The sequence below is a fragment of the Ranitomeya variabilis genome, chromosome 4 (genome assembly GCF_051348905.1).
Source record: "Ranitomeya variabilis isolate aRanVar5 chromosome 4, aRanVar5.hap1, whole genome shotgun sequence".
In the NCBI taxonomy this organism is placed as follows: Eukaryota; Metazoa; Chordata; class Amphibia; order Anura; family Dendrobatidae; genus Ranitomeya; species Ranitomeya variabilis.
This window is the reverse complement of record NC_135235.1, coordinates 25,448,255-25,471,344: the sequence shown is the minus strand read 5'-3', so window position 1 is coordinate 25,471,344 and position 23,090 is coordinate 25,448,255. Positions and strand designations below refer to the sequence as shown.

Here is a 23,090-nt window from a genome sequence, read left to right as displayed (position 1 = left end):
CTACTATAATACTGCCCCTATGTACAGGAATATAACAGCTATAATACTGCCCCCTATATACAAGAATATAACTACTATAATACTGCCCCTATGTACAGGAATATAACTACTATAATACTGCCCCCTATATACAAGAATATAAATACTATAATATTGCTCCTATATACAAGAATATAACTACTATAATACTGCCCCTATGTACAAGAATATAACTACTATAATACTGCCCCTATGTACAAGAATATTACTACTATAATACTGCCCCCAATGTACAAAAATATAACTACTATAATACTGCTCCCTATGTACAAGAATATAACTACTATAATACTGCCCTCTATATACAAGAATATAACTACTATAATACTGCCCTCTATATACAAGAATATAACTGCTATAATACTGCCCCTATGTACAAGAATATAACTACTATAATACTGCTCCCTATGTACAAGAATATAACTACTATAATACTGCCCCTATGTACAAGAATATAACTGCTATAATACTGCTCCCTATGTACAAGAATATATCTACTATAATACTGCCCCTATGTACAAGAATATAACTGCTATAATACTGCTCCCTATGTACAAGAATATAACTACTATAATACTGCCCCTATGTACAAGAATATAACTGCTATAATACTGCTCCCTATGTACAAGAATATACCTACTATAATACTGCCCCTATGTACAAGAATATAACTACTATAATACTGCCCCTATGTACAGGAATATAACAGCTATAATACTGCCCCCTATATACAAGAATATAACTACTATAATACTGCCCCTATGTACAGGAATATAACTACTATAATACTGCCCCCTATATACAAGAATATAAATACTATAATATTGCTCCTATATACAAGAATATAACTACTATAATACTGCTCCTATGTACAAGAATATTACTACTATAATACTGCCCCCAATGTACAAAAATATAACTACTATAATACTGCTCCCTATGTACAAGAATATAACTACTATAATACTGCCCTCTATATACAAGAATATAACTGCTATAATACTGCCCCTATGTACAAGAATATAACTACTATAATACTGCTCCTATATACAAGAATATAACTACTATAATACTGCCCCTATGTACAAGAATATTACTACTATAATACTGCCCCCAATGTACAAGAATATAACTACTATAATACTGCCCCTATGTACAAAAATATAACTACTACTGTATAATACTTTTCTTATGTACAGTAATATAATTGTGCTATTACTTTGCAGGCTGCAGAACATAACATTGCTATTGTCCTCTTCCTCCAGGCAGTTTGCAGTGACTGTTTTCCTTCTTCCTTGTACTTATGTCACTGATTCCTGATTTACAAGGGTGAGTTTGCAGCTGGAAGGTTAAGGGATATCGCACTAAGGGTACCGTCACACATTGAAATTTTCATCGCTGCGACGGCACGATCCGTGACGTCGCAGCGATCGTATGAATATCGCTCCAGCGTCGTAGACTGCTGTCACACGTTGCAATCATGGCGCTGGAGCGATGCCGAAGTCCCCGGGTAACCAGGGTAAACATCGGGTAACTAAGCGCAGGGCCGCGCTTAGTAACCCGATGTTTACCATGGTTACCAGCGTAAACGTAAAAAAACAAACCGTACATACTCACCCGTCGGTGTCCTTCAGGTCCCTTGCCGTCTGCTTCCTGCTCTGAGTGCAGCCGTACAGTGAGAGCAGAGCGCAGCACCGCTGTGATCTGCTCTCACTTTCCGGCCGGCACTCAGAGCAGGAAGCAGACGGCAAGGGACCTGAAGGACACCGACGGGTGAGTATGTACGGTTTGTTTTTTTACGTTTACGCTTGTAACCAGGGTAAACATCGGGTTACTAAGCGCGGCCCTGCGCTTAGTTACCCGATGTTTACCCTGGTTACAAGCGAAGACATCGCTGGATCGCTGTCACACACAACGATCCAGCGATGTCAACGGGTGATCAAGCGACGAAAGAAAGTTCCATACGATCTGCTACGACGTACGATTCTCAGCAGGATCCCTGATCGCTGCTGCGTGTCAGACACTGCGATATCGTAACGATATCGCTAGAACGTCACGAATCGTAACGTCATAGCGATGGAAATTTCAATGTGTGACGGTACCCTAAGGACGGTGATAGATTTGTCTCTGATTTACCTGCGTTCCTGCAGAGTGGAGATCAGAGATGATGTCTGTGTATACTGTATGTCCCCAGTGGCTCGTGCGCTGCTCTGAGTATTAGTATGGCACATTGTGCATCGCAGGGCGGTGTTCTGTATGGTTGGGTGTGTTTGCTTTTTCCTTAAATTACCAGATCTACATAATGTTCCTGTGGAAAAGAACTTCAGGTCCTCATCTGATTTTTTTCTGAACGTATTTCTTACACTTCATGTATGAGTTATATATTGTGCTGCAATCGCAGTTTTTCATAGAAGGAAATGTCTTTAAAGTTTTATTTAATGCCTTGTGGAGATTAGAAGAGCTTGTAGGAAGATTTTTAGTAAATACAGTGGGTACGGAAAGTATTGAAACCCTTTTAAATTTGTCAGTCTTTATTTCATTACTGCCATTTGGTAAATTCAAAAAATTTCATTTTTTTTCTCATTAATGTACACTCCGCACCCCATCTTGACTGAAAAAAAAACAGAAATGTAGAAATTTTTTAAAATGTATTAAAAAATAAAAACTGAACTATCCCATGGTCATAAGTATTTAGACCCATTGCTCAGACACTCATATGTAAGTCACATGCTGTCCACTTCCTTGTGATCCTCCTTGAGATGGTTCTACTCCTTCATTGGAGTCCAGCTGTGTTTAATTATACTGATAGGACTTGATTTGGAAAGGCGCACCTGTCCATATGAGACCTCACAGCTCACAGTGCATGTCAGGCCAAATGAGAATCATGAGGCCAAAGGAACTGGCCAAGGAGCTCAGAGACAGAATTGTGGCAAGGCACAGATCTGGCCAAGGTTACAACAGAATTTCTGCAGTACTCAAGGTTCCCAAGAGCACAGTGGCCTCCATAATCCTTAAATGGAAGAAGTTTGGGACCACTAGAAGTCTTCCTAGACCTGGCTGTCCAGCCAAACTGAGCAATTGTGGGAGAAGAGCCTTGGTGAGAGAGGTAAAGAAGATCCCCAAGATCACTGTGGCTGAGCTCCAGAGATGCAGTAGGGAGATGGGAGAAAGTTCCACAAAGTCACCTATCACTGCAGCCCTCCACCAGTCAGGCCTTTATGGCAGAGTGGCCCGATGGAAGCCTCTCCTCAGTGCAAGACACATGAAAGCCGCATAGAGTTTGCTAAAAAACACATGAAGGACTCACAGACTATGAGAAATAAGAATCTCTGGTCTGATGAGAGAAGATAGACCTTTTTGGTGATAATTCTAAGCGGTATGTGTGGAGAAAACCAGGCACTGCTCATCACCTGCCCAATACAATCCCAACAGTGAAACATGGTGGAGGCAGCATCATGCTATGGGGGTGTATTTCAGCTGCAGGGACAGGACGACTGGTTGTCATTGAAGGAAACATGAATGCGGCCAAGTACAGAGATATCCTGGATGAAAACCTCTTCCAGAGTGCTCTGGAGTTCAGACTTGGCCGAAGGTTCACCTTCCAACAAGACAATGACCCTAAGCACACAGCTAAAATAACAAAGGAGCGGCCTCAGAACAATTCTGTGACCATTCCTGACCGGCCCAGCCAGAGCCCTGACCTAAACCCAACTGAGCATCTCTGGAGAGACCTGAAAATGGTGTTCACCAACGTTCACCATCCAACCTGACGGAACTGGAGAGGATCTGCAAGGAAGAATGGAGAGGATCCCCAAATCCAGAGGGGAAAACTTGTATCATTCCCGGGAATACTCATGGCTGTACTAGCTCCAAAGGGGCTTCTCCTCAATACTGAGCAAAGGGTCTGAAGACTTATAACCATGGGATATTTCAGTTTTTCTTTTTTAAAAAATTTGCAAAACTTTATACATTTCTGTTTTTTTCAGTCAAGATGGGGTGCAGAGTGTACATTAATGATAGAAAATGAACTTTTCTGAATTTGCCAAATGGCTGCAATGAAACAAAGCGTGAGAAATATAAAGGGGTCTGAATACTTTCCGCACCCACTGTATCTGTCACCAGTGATAAGAATTAGATTTTTATGGTGTTTCTTCATTATTTTTTTTAGCTTTTGAATGTGAAGTGTTTCCTTGCAGTGATCGTAAGTCAAGTTCTTGATTTTGAGTAGGAAGTGAATTCTAAAATGTTATAGAAAGTTGCAAAAGTTTTTGTATCGGGCAACGTTCGAGAAGTCCTTTAATCCAGTCTTGGTTTTTCCCTTCAGGCTCCGTTTCAGAGATGCATTATTTCGTCGACCTTTTATCTTTAGCCCTGTATCTTATTTCTGGCCCTGCGCACCCTCCCACTGGCCGGCATTGCACAGTGTGGGAGGAGGCATCGCCTGGTTACCTGGGGCTGTATCAGGTACTATAACTCTGGTCACTGCCGTATTTCCCATTCCCTCTGCACCTTGCACCGTGAAGCCGCTCTCCCGCACCTTGCACCGTCCCTACCTATACGCCTGGGGCCTCTGGGCCTTTTATGTTGCAAGTTGACGTTGCTGTGAGTGTTGTGCAGCGGAGCTTACACAATGTGTCTGAGGTGAACAGCTCGAAAATGAGAAGTAGAAGCTTTAGAGAACACAAGCTTCCTGTTTGAGAGAGCGAGAGAGGGATTAACTGGCAGAAAAGAAAACTTCTTGGTGAGAGGACGTCGAGTGGGGGCAATGATGTCAAGAGCAGAGATGCAGTGACACAGGTCTGCCCCGGGACCGCCGTCACAGAAAGGGCTTTCCACAAGTTGTGTCTGTGAGGCGAATGTAAGTAAACGTTGGCTGCGGAGAAAAGCAAAAGACGGCGAGAGAAAGGGGAAGAACCCCGGCGACAAGTCACCGCACCGCACGTGAGGACCCCCAAACCCTGGCAACAAGTCACCGCACCGCACGGGAGGACCCCCAAACCCCAGCGACAAGTCACCGCACCGCACGGGAGGACCCCCAAACCCCGGCAACAAGTCACCGCACCGCACGGGAGGACCCCCAAACCCCAGCGACAAGTCACCGCACCGCACGGGAGGACCCCCAAACCCCGGCGACAAGTCACCGCACCGCACGGGAGGACCCCCAAACCCTGGCAACAAGTCACCGCACCGCACAGGAGGACCCCCAAACCCCGGCAACAAGTCACCGCACCGCACGGGAGGACCCCCAAACCCCGGCAACAAGTCACCGCACCGCACGGGAGGACCCCCAATCCCCGGCGACAAGTCACCGCACCGCACGGGAGGACCCCCAAACCCCGGCGACAAGTCACCGCACCGCACGGGAGGACCCCCAAACAAAGGTTCAGAGATGGTCAGGTAAGGAAAAAATAGATAGTATCTGACATTACAACCTCTCTGTCTCTGCCGGTATCACTTTCTCTCATTTTTTACTTTATGGTCTTTTTATCTCTCTTTCCTTTATCCCAGACTCCTTCCTTTCCTTCTGTCTCCCTTAACTTTTTCTCTGTCCCTCAGCTTATTTCCCCTGACTTTTTCCGGCTCCTCTTTTATTTTCTACCTCAATTATTATCTTTTTTCTTTCTCTGCTACCCTTTCTCCATTTCTCCGTTGCCTGTTTCTCTCTTTCCCCCTTGCTGTCTATCTCTGTCCCTCTTGCCATTTCTCTCTGTCCACCATGCCGTTTCTCTGTGTCCATTACCTTTTCTCTGTCCCCCTTGCCATTTTTCTCTGTAGCCCTTGAATTTTCTCTGTCTCTTTTGCCATTTCTCTCTCCTTTTCCATTTTTCTCTGTCTCCCCTGCTGCTTATCTCTGTCCCCCTTCCCTTTTCTCTCTGTCTCCCTTACTGTTTATCTCTGTTCCCCTTGCCATTTATCTCTGTTCCCCTTGCCGTATCTCTCTCCCGTGCCTTTTCTCCATGTCTCCCTTGCCATTTATCTCTGTCTCCCTTGCCTTTTCTATCTGTCTCCCTTGACGTTTTTCTTTGTCTCCCTTGCTGTTTTTCTTTGTTTCCCTTTCTGTTTATCTCGGTCTTCCTTGCCTTTTCTCTCTGTCTCCCTTGCTTTTTTTCTGTCTTCCTTGCCTTTCCTCTCTGTCTCCCTTTTCCTTTATCTCTGTCTTCCTTGCCTTTTTTCTCTGTCTCCCTTGCCTTTTCTGTCTCCCTTGCTGTTTATCTCTGTCTCCCTTTCCGTTTTTCTCTGTCTCCCTTGCTGCTTATCTCTGTCTTCCTTGCCTTTTCTCTCTGTCTCCCTTGCCTTTTCTCTCTGTCTTCCTTGCCTTTTCTCTCTGTCTTCCTTGCCTTTTCTCTCTGTCTCCCTTGCCTTTTCTCTCTGTCTTCCTTGCCTTTTTTTCTCTGTCTCCCTTGCTGTTTATCTCTGTCTTCCTTGCCTTTTCTCTGTGTCTCCCTTGCCTTTTCTCTGTCTTCTCTGTCTCCCTTGCCTTTTCTCTCTGCCTTCCTTGCTTTTTCACTCTTCTCCCATTTTTTCTCAGTGTTCCCAGACTTTTTCTTCCACAATTTCCAAAACATCCATGAGATACGAATTTATTAAAAATGGCCCTCAAGTTCTTACTCTGAACATGATGGCCCTTTTTCACTGCCTGCGAGATGACACTTCCAAATCTTTTTTCATTGATTGCTCCTGGAGACTTGTCATTAACTTTTGGCTCATGTTCTGCTGGTCTTCCATTGGTTCCACTTCTTCTGGTCTTCACCTATCACAACTGGTCCTCGTTTGTTGCCTTGATCCTTGTCCCATCTGGTCTATCTCCTCCATATATTTTACAGCTGCTCCTCTTTGTGATCTCGGAAGCTTCTTTCTGAAGCTTTCATTTATAGTTTTTCCGTGTTGCAACCTGTATTAAATTCTCACACTTTGCAAGAAAGTCCAAAGTGTGACTGTAAGGGTATGTGCATATGATACGGATTTAGTGTGGATCCGCAGCGGATTTTTCCGCCCAGAAACGCTGCAGATCCACACTGTGATTTACAGTACAATGTAAATCAATGGGTAAAAAAAAAAGCTGTGCAGATGGTGCGGAAAAATCAGTGCGGAAATGCTGCGGATTTAAAAGAAGTGCATGTCATTTCTTTTGTGCGGATCTGCAGCGTTTCTGCACCCCTCCATAATAGAAATCCGCAGTGGCAAAAACTGCAGAAAATCCGCACAAAATCTGCATCAATTCCGCGGTAAATCCGCACAAAATCCGCGTCAAATCCGCAGCTGCGGATTCTGCCAGGAGATGTGGATTTTGTGCAGAAAATTCTGCACCCCATTCCCTACGTGTGCACATAGCCTCATGGTTTCATAGCCTTGAGCCATAACTTTTTTTTTGCTTCCTTATTGTTACAAAGTTATCTAGCTACGTTTGATATAAAATGAAGTCCCAGATCGCCCCATCTCGCGCCATATTAATATTCCTAAATAAAGCGGGTACCAGTCGCCAACTTTCCTGTCCTTTTAAAGCGATGATGACTCTTCCTGACTCTGCGCTGACATGTGCCGCTGCTGCAAAAGCCACTAAAGTGCAGTGTGGTCCTCACACAGCTACAAACTTATATCAGAGCTCTAAAAAGATTCCTAATCACAGCACTCTGCTCTTTAGGATTAATGTCGTCCGAACCAACTGATTTCCGTGAGATCGGGTGACCCTGATTATCTAATGTGGACGGCCTCCTCCCATCTCCCAAATAATGGGAATAAAATGAATCCGATATCTTAAATCAGTGCCCAATTGTTTTGATCACAGTTGATACAAAAGAAGGTAAAACCTTTCCCTGAACTGCATAAATCCAGTACTTGTAGGGTGAAAACATCTTCCATCTTGACCCGGCATCATTATCATGATTTGCCGTCCGGTTTGTTTTCGCTCCTGGCGACCATATGACCATTGCTCGTTCTGAGTCTTCTGCTTAGATCTTCAAGCTTCTCCATGACTTCTGAAATTCTCTCCATCCTTATTGCTGCTGGTCATCATCTTCCCCTTTAGAGGGGTTGTTTATTTTTTATTTCTTCAACGCATTTATTTTGTCTAAACTAAATCATTTTTATATTTGGGTTGAATTAAAAAATGTTGCACAATTGATCTGCAGAATGAGTTAACTGAGATTCCATCAGTGAGCTCATTCTGTCTGTCTAACTCTCTTATCTGTCTTTTTCTCAGCTCAGTTTAGCTTGTTCACATAGGTTTTTGTTTTTTTCATTTTTACTTTGTTACATTCCAGAAACCATAACATTTTATTTTTTAGCGTAATAGCCGTGTGAGGGCTTATTATTTCCAGGATTAGTTGTATTTGTCAGTGGAACCCTATTTGGGGTACACACAACCTCATGCCTAAATCTTCTTGTAAGAAAAATAGAAAACAAAAACAGCAATTTGGTTGTTTGTTTACATTTTAAAGGTTATGATTTCAGTTGCCGAACATGTAATTATTTATGTTTTATTACTTTTATACAATAAATATTTTGAAAAAAATAAAATGTTTATGTTTTTCCATATTCTGAGAGTCACAAGTTTAATATTTTGTATATTTTGCATGACAAGATGTCATTTTCATCAGTACCATTTTTTGGTATATATGGTTACTTGATCAATTTTAATTTTTTTTTTGGTAGGGAGGATAAACAAAAAAAAAAAATGGAATTTTGACTTTTTTTCAGTTTTCCATGTGAGATCAATATTGATATAGTTTTATAATACGGGTCGATTCGATTACCAAAGTTCCATTACTTTGGCTAAAATAAAAATTCCTTTTTTTCTATAACAGTTAGTTTTTCTATCAGTATCACTTTTTTTGTCGTTCTTTGGGGTCCGCACAAGTTTTTTAATTATTTCATATTGCAAAAAGAAACAAATATGGTAGTTCTGGAGTAGTTTTTCAAATTTTTATTTTAACTGTGTGGGGTGAATATTGAAATACTTTTATTCTGCTGGTTGTTAGAAATGAGTGATACCCGATATGTGTCTTTTTTTTGGGTGCTAGAAGAATTGAGATCTCCGACTGATAGATACACAGATATAAGAAGTTCATCTGCACAGAATCCCATTAACCTCAACTCTTTGGCTACTTTCACACATCAGGTTTTCGCTGTCAGGCTCAATCCGGCTAAATTAAAAAAAAAAAACGGATCGGCGAATGTTGCCGCCGGATCCGTTTTTTTTCCCATAGACTTTGCGTTTCGTACGGTTTTCGCCAGATCTGGCAAATGTGCCGTTTCCGGTTTCTGGAAAAAACATCCATAGCAACGTTTTTTTGTCTCCGGCAAAAAAGCCAGAAGCGCTGGATCCAGCACTTCTGGCTGTTTGCTAGAATGGGAGCCGGAAGGTGCCGGATCCGGAAAATGACGGATTCCGGTGCCGGATTCCTTTTTTTTTAACTGAGCATGCTCCAATCTTTTTTTTATCCAATTATCTGGATGTGCTAGCCGGATCCGTCGAAAAAATGGATCCGTCGCATCAGTTTTTCACAATCTGCGCCGGATCTGTTTTTTTCCAACATTCGCCGGATTGTGCCTGATGCAAAAAACCTGATGAGTGAAAGTAGCCTAAGTAATGTCGATATTTTTACTAAAAAATTTATGAAAAAATGTTGCGTGAAATTGAAAAAAAAAAAAGGAGGAATATTTATATATTTTTTTGTGAGAAGTGAGAAAGTTCTTTTGTTAGAAAGATTAATGTAAAAATAGCTTTATTTTTGTACTTTAGAAACTTCTCCAAAGCAATGCAGAGAATAACTGTGCCTACACATAGTGTGTGAGTCATGTTTAAAGGGGCAGTCACAGGATAGCCGTAAGTATCGGATAGGTGCACAACTGCTCGGCTGTTTCTGTAACTTCAATAAAAAACAAATGCACAAATTACAATTTGGAGCCCTAACATTTTTTATACCTATTGCTCGGAAAAATGTAGCTGGAATCTATCTATCTATCTATCTATCTATCTATCTATCTATCTATCTATCTATCTATCTATCTATCTATCTATCTATCACTGGGAGAGACACACAGACCTCACATCCAGTCTATATTACTGGGAGAGACACACAGACCTCACATCCAGCCTATATTACTGAGAGAGACACACAGACCTCACATCCAGCCTATATTACTGGGAGAGACACACAGACCTCACATCCAGCCTATATTACTGGGAGAGACACCCAGACCTCACAGCCAGCCTATATTACTGGGAGAGACACACAGACCTCATATGCAGCCTATATTACTGAGAGAGACACACAGACATCACATCCAGCCTATATTACTGAGAGAGACACACAGAGCTCACATCCAGCCTATATTACTGGGAGAGACACCCAGACCTCACAGCCAGCCTATATTACTGGGAGAGACACACAGACCTCATATGCAGCCTATATTACTGAGAGAGACACACAGACATCACATCCAGCCTATATTACTGAGAGAGACACACAGAGCTCACATCCAGCCTATATTACTGGGAGAGACACACAGACCTCACATCCAGCCTATATTACTGGGAGAGACACACAGAGCTCACATCCAGCCTATATTACTGGGAGAGACACACAGACCTCACATCCAGCCTATATTACTGGGAGAGACACACAGACCTCACATCCAGCCTATATTACTGGGAGAGACACACAGACCTCACATCCAGCCTATATTACTGGGAGAGACACACAGAGCTCACATCCAGCCTATATTACTGGGAGAGACACACAGACCTCACATCCAGCCTATATTACTGGGAGAGACACACAGAGCTCACATCCAGCCTATATTACTGGGAGAGACACACAGACCTCACCTCCAGCCTATATTACTGGGAGAGACACACAGACCTCACATCCAGCCTATATTACTGGGAGAGACACCCAGACCTCACATCCAGCCTATATTACTGAGAGAGACACACAGACATCACATCCAGCCTATATTACTGAGAGAGACATACAGACCTCACATCCAGCCTATATTACTGGGAGAGACACACAGACCACACATTCAGCCTATATTACTGAGAGAGACACACAGAGCTCACATCCAGCCTATATTACTGGGAGAGACACACAGACCTCACATCCAGCCTATATTACTGGGAGAGACACACAGAGCTCACATCCAGCCTATATTACTGGGAGAGACACACAGACCTCACATCCAGCCTATATTACTGGGAGAGACACACAGACCTCACATCCAGCCTATATTACTGGGAGAGACACACAGAGCTCACATCCAGCCTATATTACTGGGAGAGACACACAGACCTCACCTCCAGCCTATATTACTGGGAGAGACACACAGACCTCACATCCAGCCTATATTACTGGGAGAGACACCCAGACCTCACATCCAGCCTATATTACTGAGAGAGACACACAGACATCACATCCAGCCTATATTACTGAGAGAGACATACAGACCTCACATCCAGCCTATATTACTGGGAGAGACACACAGACCACACATTCAGCCTACATTACTAGGGGAGAAACACAGATCGCACATCCAGCCTATATTACTGGGAGAGACACACATACCTCACATCCAGCCTATATTACTGGGAGAGACACACAGACCTCACATCCAGCCTATATTACTGGGAGAGACACACAGACCTCACATCCAGCCTATATTACTGGGAGAGACACACAGACCTCACATCCAGCCTATATTACTGGGAGAGACACACAGAGCTCACATCCAGCCTATATTACTGGGAGAGACACACAGACCTCACATCCAGCCTATATTACTGGGAGAGACACACAGAGCTCACATCCAGCCTATATTACTGGGAGAGACACACAGACCTCACCTCCAGCCTATATTACTGGGAGAGACACACAGACCTCACATCCAGCCTATATTACTGGGAGAGACACCCAGACCTCACATCCAGCCTATATTACTGAGAGAGACACACAGACATCACATCCAGCCTATATTACTGAGAGAGACATACAGACCTCACATCCATCCTATATTACTGGGAGAGACACACAGACCTCACATCCAGCCTATATTACTGGGAGAGACACACAGACCTCACATCCAGCCTATATTACTGGGAGAGACACACAGAGCTCACATCCAGCCTATATTACTGGGAGAGACACACAGAGCTCACATCCAGCCTATATTACTGGGAGAGACACACAGACCTCACATCCAGCCTATATTACTGGGAGAGACACACAGAGCTCACATCCAGCCTATATTACTGGGAGAGACACACAGAGCTCACATCCAGCCTATATTACTGGGAGAGACACACAGAGCTCACATCCAGCCTATATTACTGGGAGAGACACACAGACCTCACCTCCAGCCTATATTACTGGGAGAGACACACAGACCTCACATCCAGCCTATATTACTGGGAGAGACACCCAGACCTCACATCCAGCCTATATTACTGAGAGAGACACACAGACATCACATCCAGCCTATATTACTGAGAGAGACATACAGACCTCACATCCAGCCTATATTACTGGGAGAGACACACAGACCACACATTCAGCCTATATTACTGAGAGAGACACACAGAGCTCACATCCAGCCTATATTACTGGGAGAGACACACAGACCTCACATCCAGCCTATATTACTGGGAGAGACACACAGAGCTCACATCCAGCCTATATTACTGGGAGAGACACACAGACCTCACATCCAGCCTATATTACTGGGAGAGACACACAGACCTCACATCCAGCCTATATTACTGGGAGAGACACACAGACCTCACATCCAGCCTATATTACTGGGAGAGACACACAGAGCTCACATCCAGCCTATATTACTGGGAGAGACACACAGACCTCACATCCAGCCTATATTACTGGGAGAGACACACAGAGCTCACATCCAGCCTATATTACTGGGAGAGACACACAGACCTCACCTCCAGCCTATATTACTGGGAGAGACACACAGACCTCACATCCAGCCTATATTACTGGGAGAGACACCCAGACCTCACATCCAGCCTATATTACTGAGAGAGACACACAGACATCACATCCAGCCTATATTACTGAGAGAGACATACAGACCTCACATCCAGCCTATATTACTGGGAGAGACACACAGACCACACATTCAGCCTACATTACTAGGGGAGAAACACAGATCGCACATCCAGCCTATATTACTGGGAGAGACACACATACCTCACATCCAGCCTATATTACTGGGAGAGACACACAGACCTCACATCCAGCCTATATTACTGGGAGAGACACACAGACCTCACATCCAGCCTATATTACTGGGAGAGACACACAGACCTCACATCCAGCCTATATTACTGGGAGAGACACACAGAGCTCACATCCAGCCTATATTACTGGGAGAGACACACAGACCTCACATCCAGCCTATATTACTGGGAGAGACACACAGAGCTCACATCCAGCCTATATTACTGGGAGAGACACACAGACCTCACCTCCAGCCTATATTACTGGGAGAGACACACAGACCTCACATCCAGCCTATATTACTGGGAGAGACACCCAGACCTCACATCCAGCCTATATTACTGAGAGAGACACACAGACATCACATCCAGCCTATATTACTGAGAGAGACATACAGACCTCACATCCATCCTATATTACTGGGAGAGACACACAGACCTCACATCCAGCCTATATTACTGGGAGACACACACAGACCTCACATCCAGCCTATATTACTGGGAGAGACACACAGACCTCACATCCAGCCTATATTACTGGGAGAGACACACAGACCTCACATCCAGCCTATATTACTGGGAGAGACACACAGAGCTCACATCCAGCCTATATTACTGGGAGAGACACACAGACCTCACATCCAGCCTATATTACTGGGAGAGACACACAGAGCTCACATCCAGCCTATATTACTGGGAGAGACACACAGACCTCACCTCCAGCCTATATTACTGGGAGAGACACACAGACCTCACATCCAGCCTATATTACTGGGAGAGACACCCAGACCTCACATCCAGCCTATATTACTGAGAGAGACACACAGACATCACATCCAGCCTATATTACTGAGAGAGACATACAGACCTCACATCCAGCCTATATTACTGGGAGAGACACACAGACCACACATTCAGCCTACATTACTAGGGGAGAAACACAGATCGCACATCCAGCCTATATTACTGGGAGAGACACACAGACCTCACATCCAGCCTATATTACTGGGAGAGACACACAGACCTCACATCCAGCCTATATTACTGGGAGAGACACACAGACCTCACATCCAGCCTATATTACTGGGAGAGACATGCAGACCTCACATCCAGCCTATATTACTGGGAGACACACAGACCTCACATCCAGTCTGTATTACTGAGACATTCTCACAGGATTGAAAATCTGAATCTGTGTGCTTTAACCATTTTCTTTTATCCTATGATGGATTTGAGCCTATGGATAAATTGAGTGATGATCTCCTCGTCTCCTTTCATTTCCAGGTGGTTTCATAGAGATATAACCGGGTTAGAGGCTGAGGCCCGTCTGAAAGCGAGAGGAGTCCATGGCAGTTTTCTTGTGCGTCCGAGCAGGAAGAGGCCCGAAGACTTTTCATTATCAGTCAGGTCAGTCCACCATGATCACATTAATTGCTGTGATAGCATGTTGGGGAATTCCAGGCTGTGGGCAGTGGCTTAGCCTAGTTTTGGGTTTAGATTTTTGTTATCAGGAAAAGATAAAGAAAAAACATTTACATTCTGTTTACTGGTCACAAATGTGTATTGTGGATCCATAATGTTACTTTTGCCGAAAATCCAAACTGCTTGTGTAGCTCCTTCCTGACGCTAGCTGTCAGAGCATTCATCATACACAATTACCAACATAAGTTGAAGGAAAGGGCATGTTTAAAGAGGACCGGTCACCAGGTCAAAAGTAGCCAATTTGGGCTCTTATTTTATTCCCTCTGCTCTCCTGGTTCAGTTTTTTTAGGGCTAACTTTTATGATATTTCAAAAGGGGACATGGCTCCCGGCATCCGCATGGGGGTGTCTCTGTGTCTCATGGGATCCTCGGGGGGGTGTCTCTAGGTGGCTCACGAGATCCTCGGGGGTGTGTCTCTAGGATGCTTTGAATTATTACTCTGTAAGCCACGCCCCCTTGAAATAAACCATATGAGAAGAACAGAGGGAATACAATAAGAGCAAAAACTGGCTATTTTTGACTTGGTGACAGATATTCTTTACGTGTCTATGAGGAAATCACCCAAAGGCAAAAGAATCGGGGCGCAGAGATTAGTAAAAAATGTAGTTGTTTTTTTTTTACTGTCATCTTTAGTGATAATTTTCTGCTTTTTATCTTTCTGCCTTTTTTTTCCCCCAATTTTGCAATTCTTTCATTCTGCTTTTCCCATGGTGATGGGGGCAACGCTTCCTGCGCATAAAGAGGAAGCACCGCTTTTATATATGTCATAGACTATAGACTTCCTAATTCAGCGAAACACTTTAAGTTTTTTTTTTTTTTTTAATCGTAGTACAAAGATTTTGCAACAGTGAAGTCTCATTAATATCTAGGGGATGACCTCAGCCGGGTCAGAATTCATTGTGTCCCTTTATGTCAAAGCAGCACAGAGAATTTCAGAAGGAGAGTGTTGCTCATTTTTAGAGAGCGGTTCTTGGTTGGTGTGAGGCCAGGGTTGCATCAGACAGGTTCAGTTTTATGATAGGAACAGACTGCACATAGTGAAATGAAGCAATGGCCAGGTAGCTACAGACTCATAGTACAGGGAGCAGAGTTTCCCAGCAGCGCAGAGGATTTCAGATGGAGAGTGTTGATCCTGTAAAGTAGTATAGGGAGACAGATGACAAGAAGGACCTGACCACTGACATGACTGTACCAGTAATATGGGACTGCATAAATGGAAACAAGTGGGTGAGAAGTAAGATGTAAGGTCTCCCAGCAGCACAGAGTATTTCAGGGGATGAGACTTTCCAGGAGAATTAGCATTCATGATGCCGATACAGTCCCCACTGTCCACAGAGCACATTCAGGGGGGATATGATGGATTCTTCCCCCTTTTTGCCCCCTTAGGTTGGAGGACTCCGTCACCCACATCCGGATCCAGAACACGGGCGACTACTACGACCTGTACGGCGGGGAGCAGTTTGCTACATTAACAGAACTGGTGGATTATTACACAGGACAACATGACTGCCTGCAGGACACCGATGGCACTGTCATCCCACTGAAGTACCCCCTGAACTGCTCCGACCCCACCAACGAGCGGTGAGTACAGTACCGGCCCTGGTTCCACGACAGGTGGTGGCACAGGAGGAAACATTCTGTCCGAGGCCCAAAGGCTGGAACCTCAGGTGCAGAGTCGGCATCTAATAACCTCTGATGGATTAGATACATGTCCGGGTCGGCCTCCGCCGATGGCTGCCAATGGTCACGGTGGTCTCACCGGCCGGCGGGCCGTCCTCAGCATAATAAAAAGGGAGAAGTTGTGGGAGGGATGCGGGATCAGCCGGTCTCAGTAAGCGAAGTCCAGACCTCAGGGGCAACAAAACCTCGCTTTTACTGGAGCAGCTGATGATGATTGCAGCTCTCCCTAGCTCACCATAGCCCCCCATGGTGTGAGGACCCCGGCTCTATTCCTCCCTCTCGCTGCATACAGCACTATACATGCACTAACTTCTCCCCTCAGTCTGGACCTTGGCGTACGCCGCACCTCTTTCACACTTCCGTCTTTCTTTTTCCGTCACAATCTGTCGTTTTGTGAAAAAAATGGATCCAGCAAATGTTTCTGCTGGATCCGTTTTTTTCTCATAGACTTGTATTAGGCTACTTTCACACTAGCGTCGTACGACGCACGTCGCAATGCGACGTTGCGACGTACCGACGCAAACTGTGAGTTAAAAACACAACGGGGGCAGCAGATGCAGTTTTACAAGGCATCCGCTGCCCCATTGTGATGTCCGGGGAGGTGGGGGCGGAGTTCCGGCTGCGCATGCGCGGTCGGAAATGGCGGACACGACGCACAAAAACAGTTACATGTAACTTTTTTTGTGCCGACGGTCCGACGCAACACGACGCAACCGTCGCACGATGATTGCGACGTGTGGCAATCCGTCGCAATGCGTCGCTAATGCAAGTCTATGGAGAAAAAACGCATCCTGCAAGCAATTTTGCAGGATGCGTTTTTTTTCCAAAACGACGCATTGCGACGTGTGTCGTACGACGCTAGTGTGAAAGTAGCCTTAGTGACGGATTGTGACGGATGACCTTCTGTTTCATCCGTCATGCACTGGATCCGTCGTAAAATTGCTGTCCGTCGGGAGGAGACAGCGCACAGAGGAACATTTTTTGTGCACGTCGGAAAATCGCACAGCGACGGATCCTGCGCTGCCCGTCATTGGCTATAATGGAAGCCTATGGACGCAGGATGACTGTCAAAGGCAGGAATCCAGCGACGGGTCCCGTCTTTTGAAACTGAGCATGCACAGAAGAATTTCCAGTCAAGGAAATTCTCTCTCGCTCTCTCTCTTTTTACTATTGATGCTCCCTATGCAGCATCAATAGTACAAAGATATAATGTTAAAAAAAATGTAAAAAATAAAAAATCTTGATATTCTCACCTTCCGGCGTCCCTCGCAGCTTTCCCGATGCTCCCGTTCCCAGTATTGCATCGCGGCAATGACCCCAGATGACGTAGCGGTCTCGCGAGGCCGCTACGTCATCGGGTCACTTCGGAAGGCATTACTGGGAACGGGAGCATCGGGAAGGCTGCGAGGGACGCCGGAAGGTGAGAATATCAAGATTTTTTTTATTATTTTTAACATGGATTGTGTTGTGTATGCGTTTTTGCAGTGGAAAACCGCTACGAAGAAGCATACACAACAGGTGCACATAGCCTCGACGGGTCCGTCAAAAAAACAGGCCCAGTGCACCCGTTTTTTACAATCTGCACAGAATCCGTCATTTCAACATTTTGACGGATCCTGTGCACATTGTAACATCGGAAGTGTGAAAGAAGCCTAATTACACTAATTACTGTGTGTGTAAAGATGGCTGAAGAGCCGCTGCTCGCCCATCAGAGCTCACAGATGTGTGTGACGTCTGACATTGCAGGGCGCCACATACACAGAGTGTGCTGAGATCCACTGACACAGTACCGCACAGAGCGGGATTAGATACACAGAGTGAGCATAACGTGGCTTAGATACAGTCACACAGGGTCATGCAACATATATTTCAGGGTTCAAACAGTATCATTAAGATTAGACTTAGATTCACAGCTCAGCGGCACAGTATCACACATGATAGGCTTAGATACCAAGGCTCAGCTGTACACTATCACACATCATAGGTTTAGATACACTACCTAAGCAGCTCAGTATCACACATGATAGCCTTAGATACACTAGTTTAGCTGCACAGTATCACACATGATAGGCTTAGATACACTGGCTCAGCAGTAGTACCTAATCCCATCATGTGTGATATCCACTAGTGCTGGTGTATCTAATCTCTTCATGTGTGATACAGACTACAGCTAGTTTATCTAATCCCATCATGTGTGATACAGTGCTAGTGTATCTAATCCCACCATGTGTGATATAGTGCTAGTGTATCTAATCCCATCATGTGTGATACAGTGCTAGTGTATCTAATCCCACCATGTGTGATATAGTGCTAGTGTATCTAATCCCACATGTGTGATACAGTGCTAGTGTATCTAGTCCCACCATGTGTGATACAGTGCTAGTTTATCTAATCCCATCATGTGTGATACAGTGCTAGTGTATCTAATCCCACCATGTGTGATATAGTGCTAGTGTATCTAATCCCATCATGTGTGATACAGTGCTAGTGTATCTAATCCCACCATGTGTGATATAGTGCTAGTGTATCTAATCCCACATGTGTGATACAGTGCTAGTGTATCTAATCCCACCATGTGTGATATAGTGCTAGTGTATCTAATCCCACCATGTGTGATACAGTGCTAGTGTATCTAATCCCATCATGTGTGATATAGTGCCAGTGTATCTAATCCCACCATGGGTGATATAGTGCTAGTGTATCTAATCCCATCATGTGTGATACAGTGCTAGTGCATCTAATCCCACCATGTGTGATATAGTGCTAGTGTATCTAATCCCACCATGTGTGATACAGTGCTAGTGTATCTAATCCCATCATGTGTGATATAGTGCCAGTGTATCTAATCCCACCATGGGTGATATAGTGCTAGTGTATCTAATCCCATCATGTATGATACAGTGCTAGTGTATCTAGTCCCACCATGTGTGATACAGTGCTAGTGTATCTAGTCCCACCATGTGTGATACAGTGCTAGTGTATCTAATCCCATCATGTGTGATACAGTGCTAGTGTATCTAATCCCACCATGTGTGATACAGTGCTAGTGTATCTAATCCCACCATGTGTGATACAGTGCTAGTGTATCTAATCCCATCATGTGTGATACAGTGCTAGTGTATCTAATCCCATCATGTGTGATACAGTGCTAGTGTATCTAGTCCCACCATGTGTGATACAGTGCTAGTGTATCTAGTCCCACCATGTGTGATACAGTGCTAGTGTATCTAATCCCATCATGTGTGATACAGTGCTAGTGTATCTAATCCCACATGTGTGATACAGTGCTAGTGTATCTAGTCCCACCATGTGTGATACAGTGCTAGTGTATCTAATCCCACATGTGTGATACAGTGCTAGTGTATCTAGTCCCACCATGTGTGATACAGTGCTAGTGTATCTAGTACCACCATGTGTGATACAGTGCTAGTGTATCTAATCCCACATGTGTGATACAGTGCTAGTGTATCTAATCCCACCATGTGTGATACAGTGCTAGTGTATCTAATCCCATCATGTGTGATACAGTGCTAGTGTATCTAGTCCCACCATGTGTGATACAGTGCTAGTGTATCTAGTCCCACCATGTGTGATACAGTGCTAGTGTATCTAATCCCATCATGTGTGATACAGTGCTAGTGTATCTAATCCCACATGTGTGATACAGTGCTAGTGTATCTAGTCCCACCATGTGTGATACAGTGCTAGTGTATCTAATCCCACATGTGTGATACAGTGCTAGTGTATCTAGTCCCACCATGTGTGATACAGTGCTAGTGTATCTAGTACCACCATGTGTGATACAGTGCTAGTGTATCTAATCCCACATGTGTGATACAGTGCTAGTGTATCTAGTCCCACCATGTGTGATACAGTGCTAGTGTATCTAATCCCACCATGTGTGATACAGTGCTAGTGTATCTAATCCCACATGTGTGATACAGTGCTAGTGTATCTAGTCCCACCATGTGTGATACAGTGCTAGTGTATCTAATCCCATCATGTGTGATACAGTGCTAGTGTATCTAATCCCACCATGTGTGATACAGTGCTAGTGTACCTAATCCCACCATGTGTGATACAGTGCTAGTGTATCTAGTCCCACCATGTGTGATACAGTGCTAGTGTATCTAATCCCATCATGTGTGATACAGTGCTAGTGTATCTAATCCCACCATGTGTGATACAGTGCTAGTGTATCTAATCTCACCATGTGAGATACAGTGCTAGTGTATCTAATCCCACATGTGTGATACAGTGCTAGTGTATCTATTCCCACAATGTGTGATACAGTGCTAGTGTATCTAATCCCATCATGTGTGATACAGTGCTAGTGTATCTAATCCCACCATGTGTGATGCAGTGCTAGTGTATCTAATCTCACCATGTGAGATACAGTGCTAGTGTATCTAATCCCACATGTGTGATACAGTGCTAGTGTATCTATTCCCACAATGTGTGATACAGTGCTAGTGTATCTATTCCCACAATGTGTGATACAGTGCTAGTGTATCTATTCCCACATGTGTGATACAGTGCTAGTGTATCTAATCCCATCATGTGTGATACAGTGCTAGTGTATCTAATCCCACCATGTGTGATGCAGTGCTAGTGTATCTAATCTCACCATGTGAGATACAGTGCTAGTGTATCTAATCCCACATGTGTGATACAGTGCTAGTGTATCTATTCCCACAATGTGTGATACAGTGCTAGTGTATCTATTCCCACAATGTGTGATACAGTGCTAGTGTATCTATTCCCACATGTGTGATACAGTGCTAGTGTATCTAATCCCACCATGTGAGATACAGTGCTAGTGTATCTAATCCCACCATGTGAGATACAGTGCTAGTGTATCTAATCCCACATGTGTGATACAGTGCTAGTGTATCTAATCTTACCATGTGTGATACAGTGCTAGTGTATCTAATCTCACCATGTGAGATACAGTGCTAGTGTATCTAATCCCACCATGTGTGATACAGTGCTAGTGTATCTAATCTCACCATGTGTGATACAGTGCTAGTGTATCTAATCCCACATGTGTGATACAGTGCTAGTGTATCTATTCCCACAATGTGTGATACAGTGCTAGTGTATCTATTCCCACAATGTGTGATACAGTGCTAGTGTATCTATTCCCACATGTGTGATACAGTGCTAGTGTATCTAATCCCACCATGTGAGATACAGTGCTAGTGTATCTAATCCCACCATGTGAGATACAGTGCTAGTGTATCTAATCCCACATGTGTGATACAGTGCTAGTGTATCTATTCCCACAATGTGTGATACAGTGCTAGTGTATCTAATCCCACCATGTGAGATACAGTGCTAGTGTATCTAATCCCACATGTGTGATACAGTGCTAGTGTATCTAATCTCACCATGTGTGATACAGTGCTAGTGTATCTAATCTCACCATGTGAGATACAGTGCTAGTGTATCTAATCCCACCATGTGTGATACAGTGCTAGTGTATCTAATCCCACCATGTGTGATACAGTGCTAGTGTATCTAATCTCACCATGTGTGATACAGTGCTAGTGTATCTAATCCCACCATGTGTGATACAGTGCTAGTGTATCTAATCCCACCATGTGAGATACAGTGCTAGTGTATCTAATCCCACCATGTGTGATACAGTGCTAGTGTATCTAATCCCATCATGTGTGATACAGTGCTAGTGTATCTAATCCCACCATGTGTGATACAGTGCTAGTGTATCTAATCCCACCATGTGAGATACAGTGCTAGTGTATCTAATCCCACCATGTGTGATACAGTGCTAGTGTATCTAATCCCACCATGTGTGATACAGTGCTAGTGTATCTAATCTCACCATGTGTGATACAGTGCTAGTGTATCTAATCTCACCATGTGTGATACAGTGCTAGTGTATGTAATCCCACATGTGTGATACATATGGCTACAACCTATGTAAGGACAATAACCGCGTACAAATAGTATCTATAGAATTGTGTCCAGTAGAAGCAGCGGCCGCACTGGACAGAATAACAGATAGAAATGTCCGGTGTAGAGATCTGTGAAATTATCTGTTATCTCTCTCCTCTTTTTCTCTCCCTTCTGTCTCTCTCCTCTCCCCCTCTCTCTCTCCCCCTCTCTCTCTCCCTTTTGTTTCTCCTCCCTACTCTCTCCTCTCTGCTTCTCTTTCTGTCTCTCCTTTCTTCTCTCTCCTTCTCTTCTCATTCCTCAGAGGCAGTGAGTGACAGCCATAGCATTGTGTGTGCTGACACTCAGGTGCGGTCACTTTTCCTTGCAGGTTTCTCTTCATCACACATTCAATATTGTGACACAAGTGACATCACTATGGTGTTGACATCGTTGCTGTCCAAGAGCAACAAACAAGAAGGCAGTGATCTCCTTACAGACAGTGATCTCCTTACAGTGATCTCCTTACAGGCAGTGATCTCCTTACAGGCAGTGATCTGCTTACAGGCAGTGACCTCCTTACAGTGATCTCCTTACAGGCAGTGATCTCCTTACAGGCAGTGATCTCATTACAAGCAGTGACCTTCTTACAGTGATCTCCTTACAGGCAGTGATCTCCTTACAGACAGTGATCTCCTTACAGGCAGTGATCTCCGTACAGACAGTGATCTCCTTACAGGCAGTGACCTCCTTACAGACA

General features: G+C 44.2%; 1 protein-coding gene across 2 annotated transcripts in view; it reads left to right on the top strand.

The window, feature by feature from the left end:
* The first annotated feature begins 4,990 nt into the window (after nt 1–4,990).
* PTPN6 (protein tyrosine phosphatase non-receptor type 6) overlaps nt 4,991–23,090 on the top strand; it is a 52,102-nt gene continuing 34,002 nt past the window's right edge. The window contains exons 1-3 of one of the 2 annotated variants that reach the window (XM_077258198.1): nt 4,991–5,436; nt 14,558–14,680; nt 16,142–16,336. In XM_077258198.1, the coding sequence (XP_077114313.1) occupies nt 5,429–5,436; nt 14,558–14,680; nt 16,142–16,336 (326 nt within the window). In that variant the 5' untranslated portion in view covers nt 4,991–5,428. The remainder of the gene's footprint in view (nt 5,437–14,557; nt 14,681–16,141; nt 16,337–23,090) is intronic. The other variant, XM_077258197.1, reaches the window with a different exon arrangement.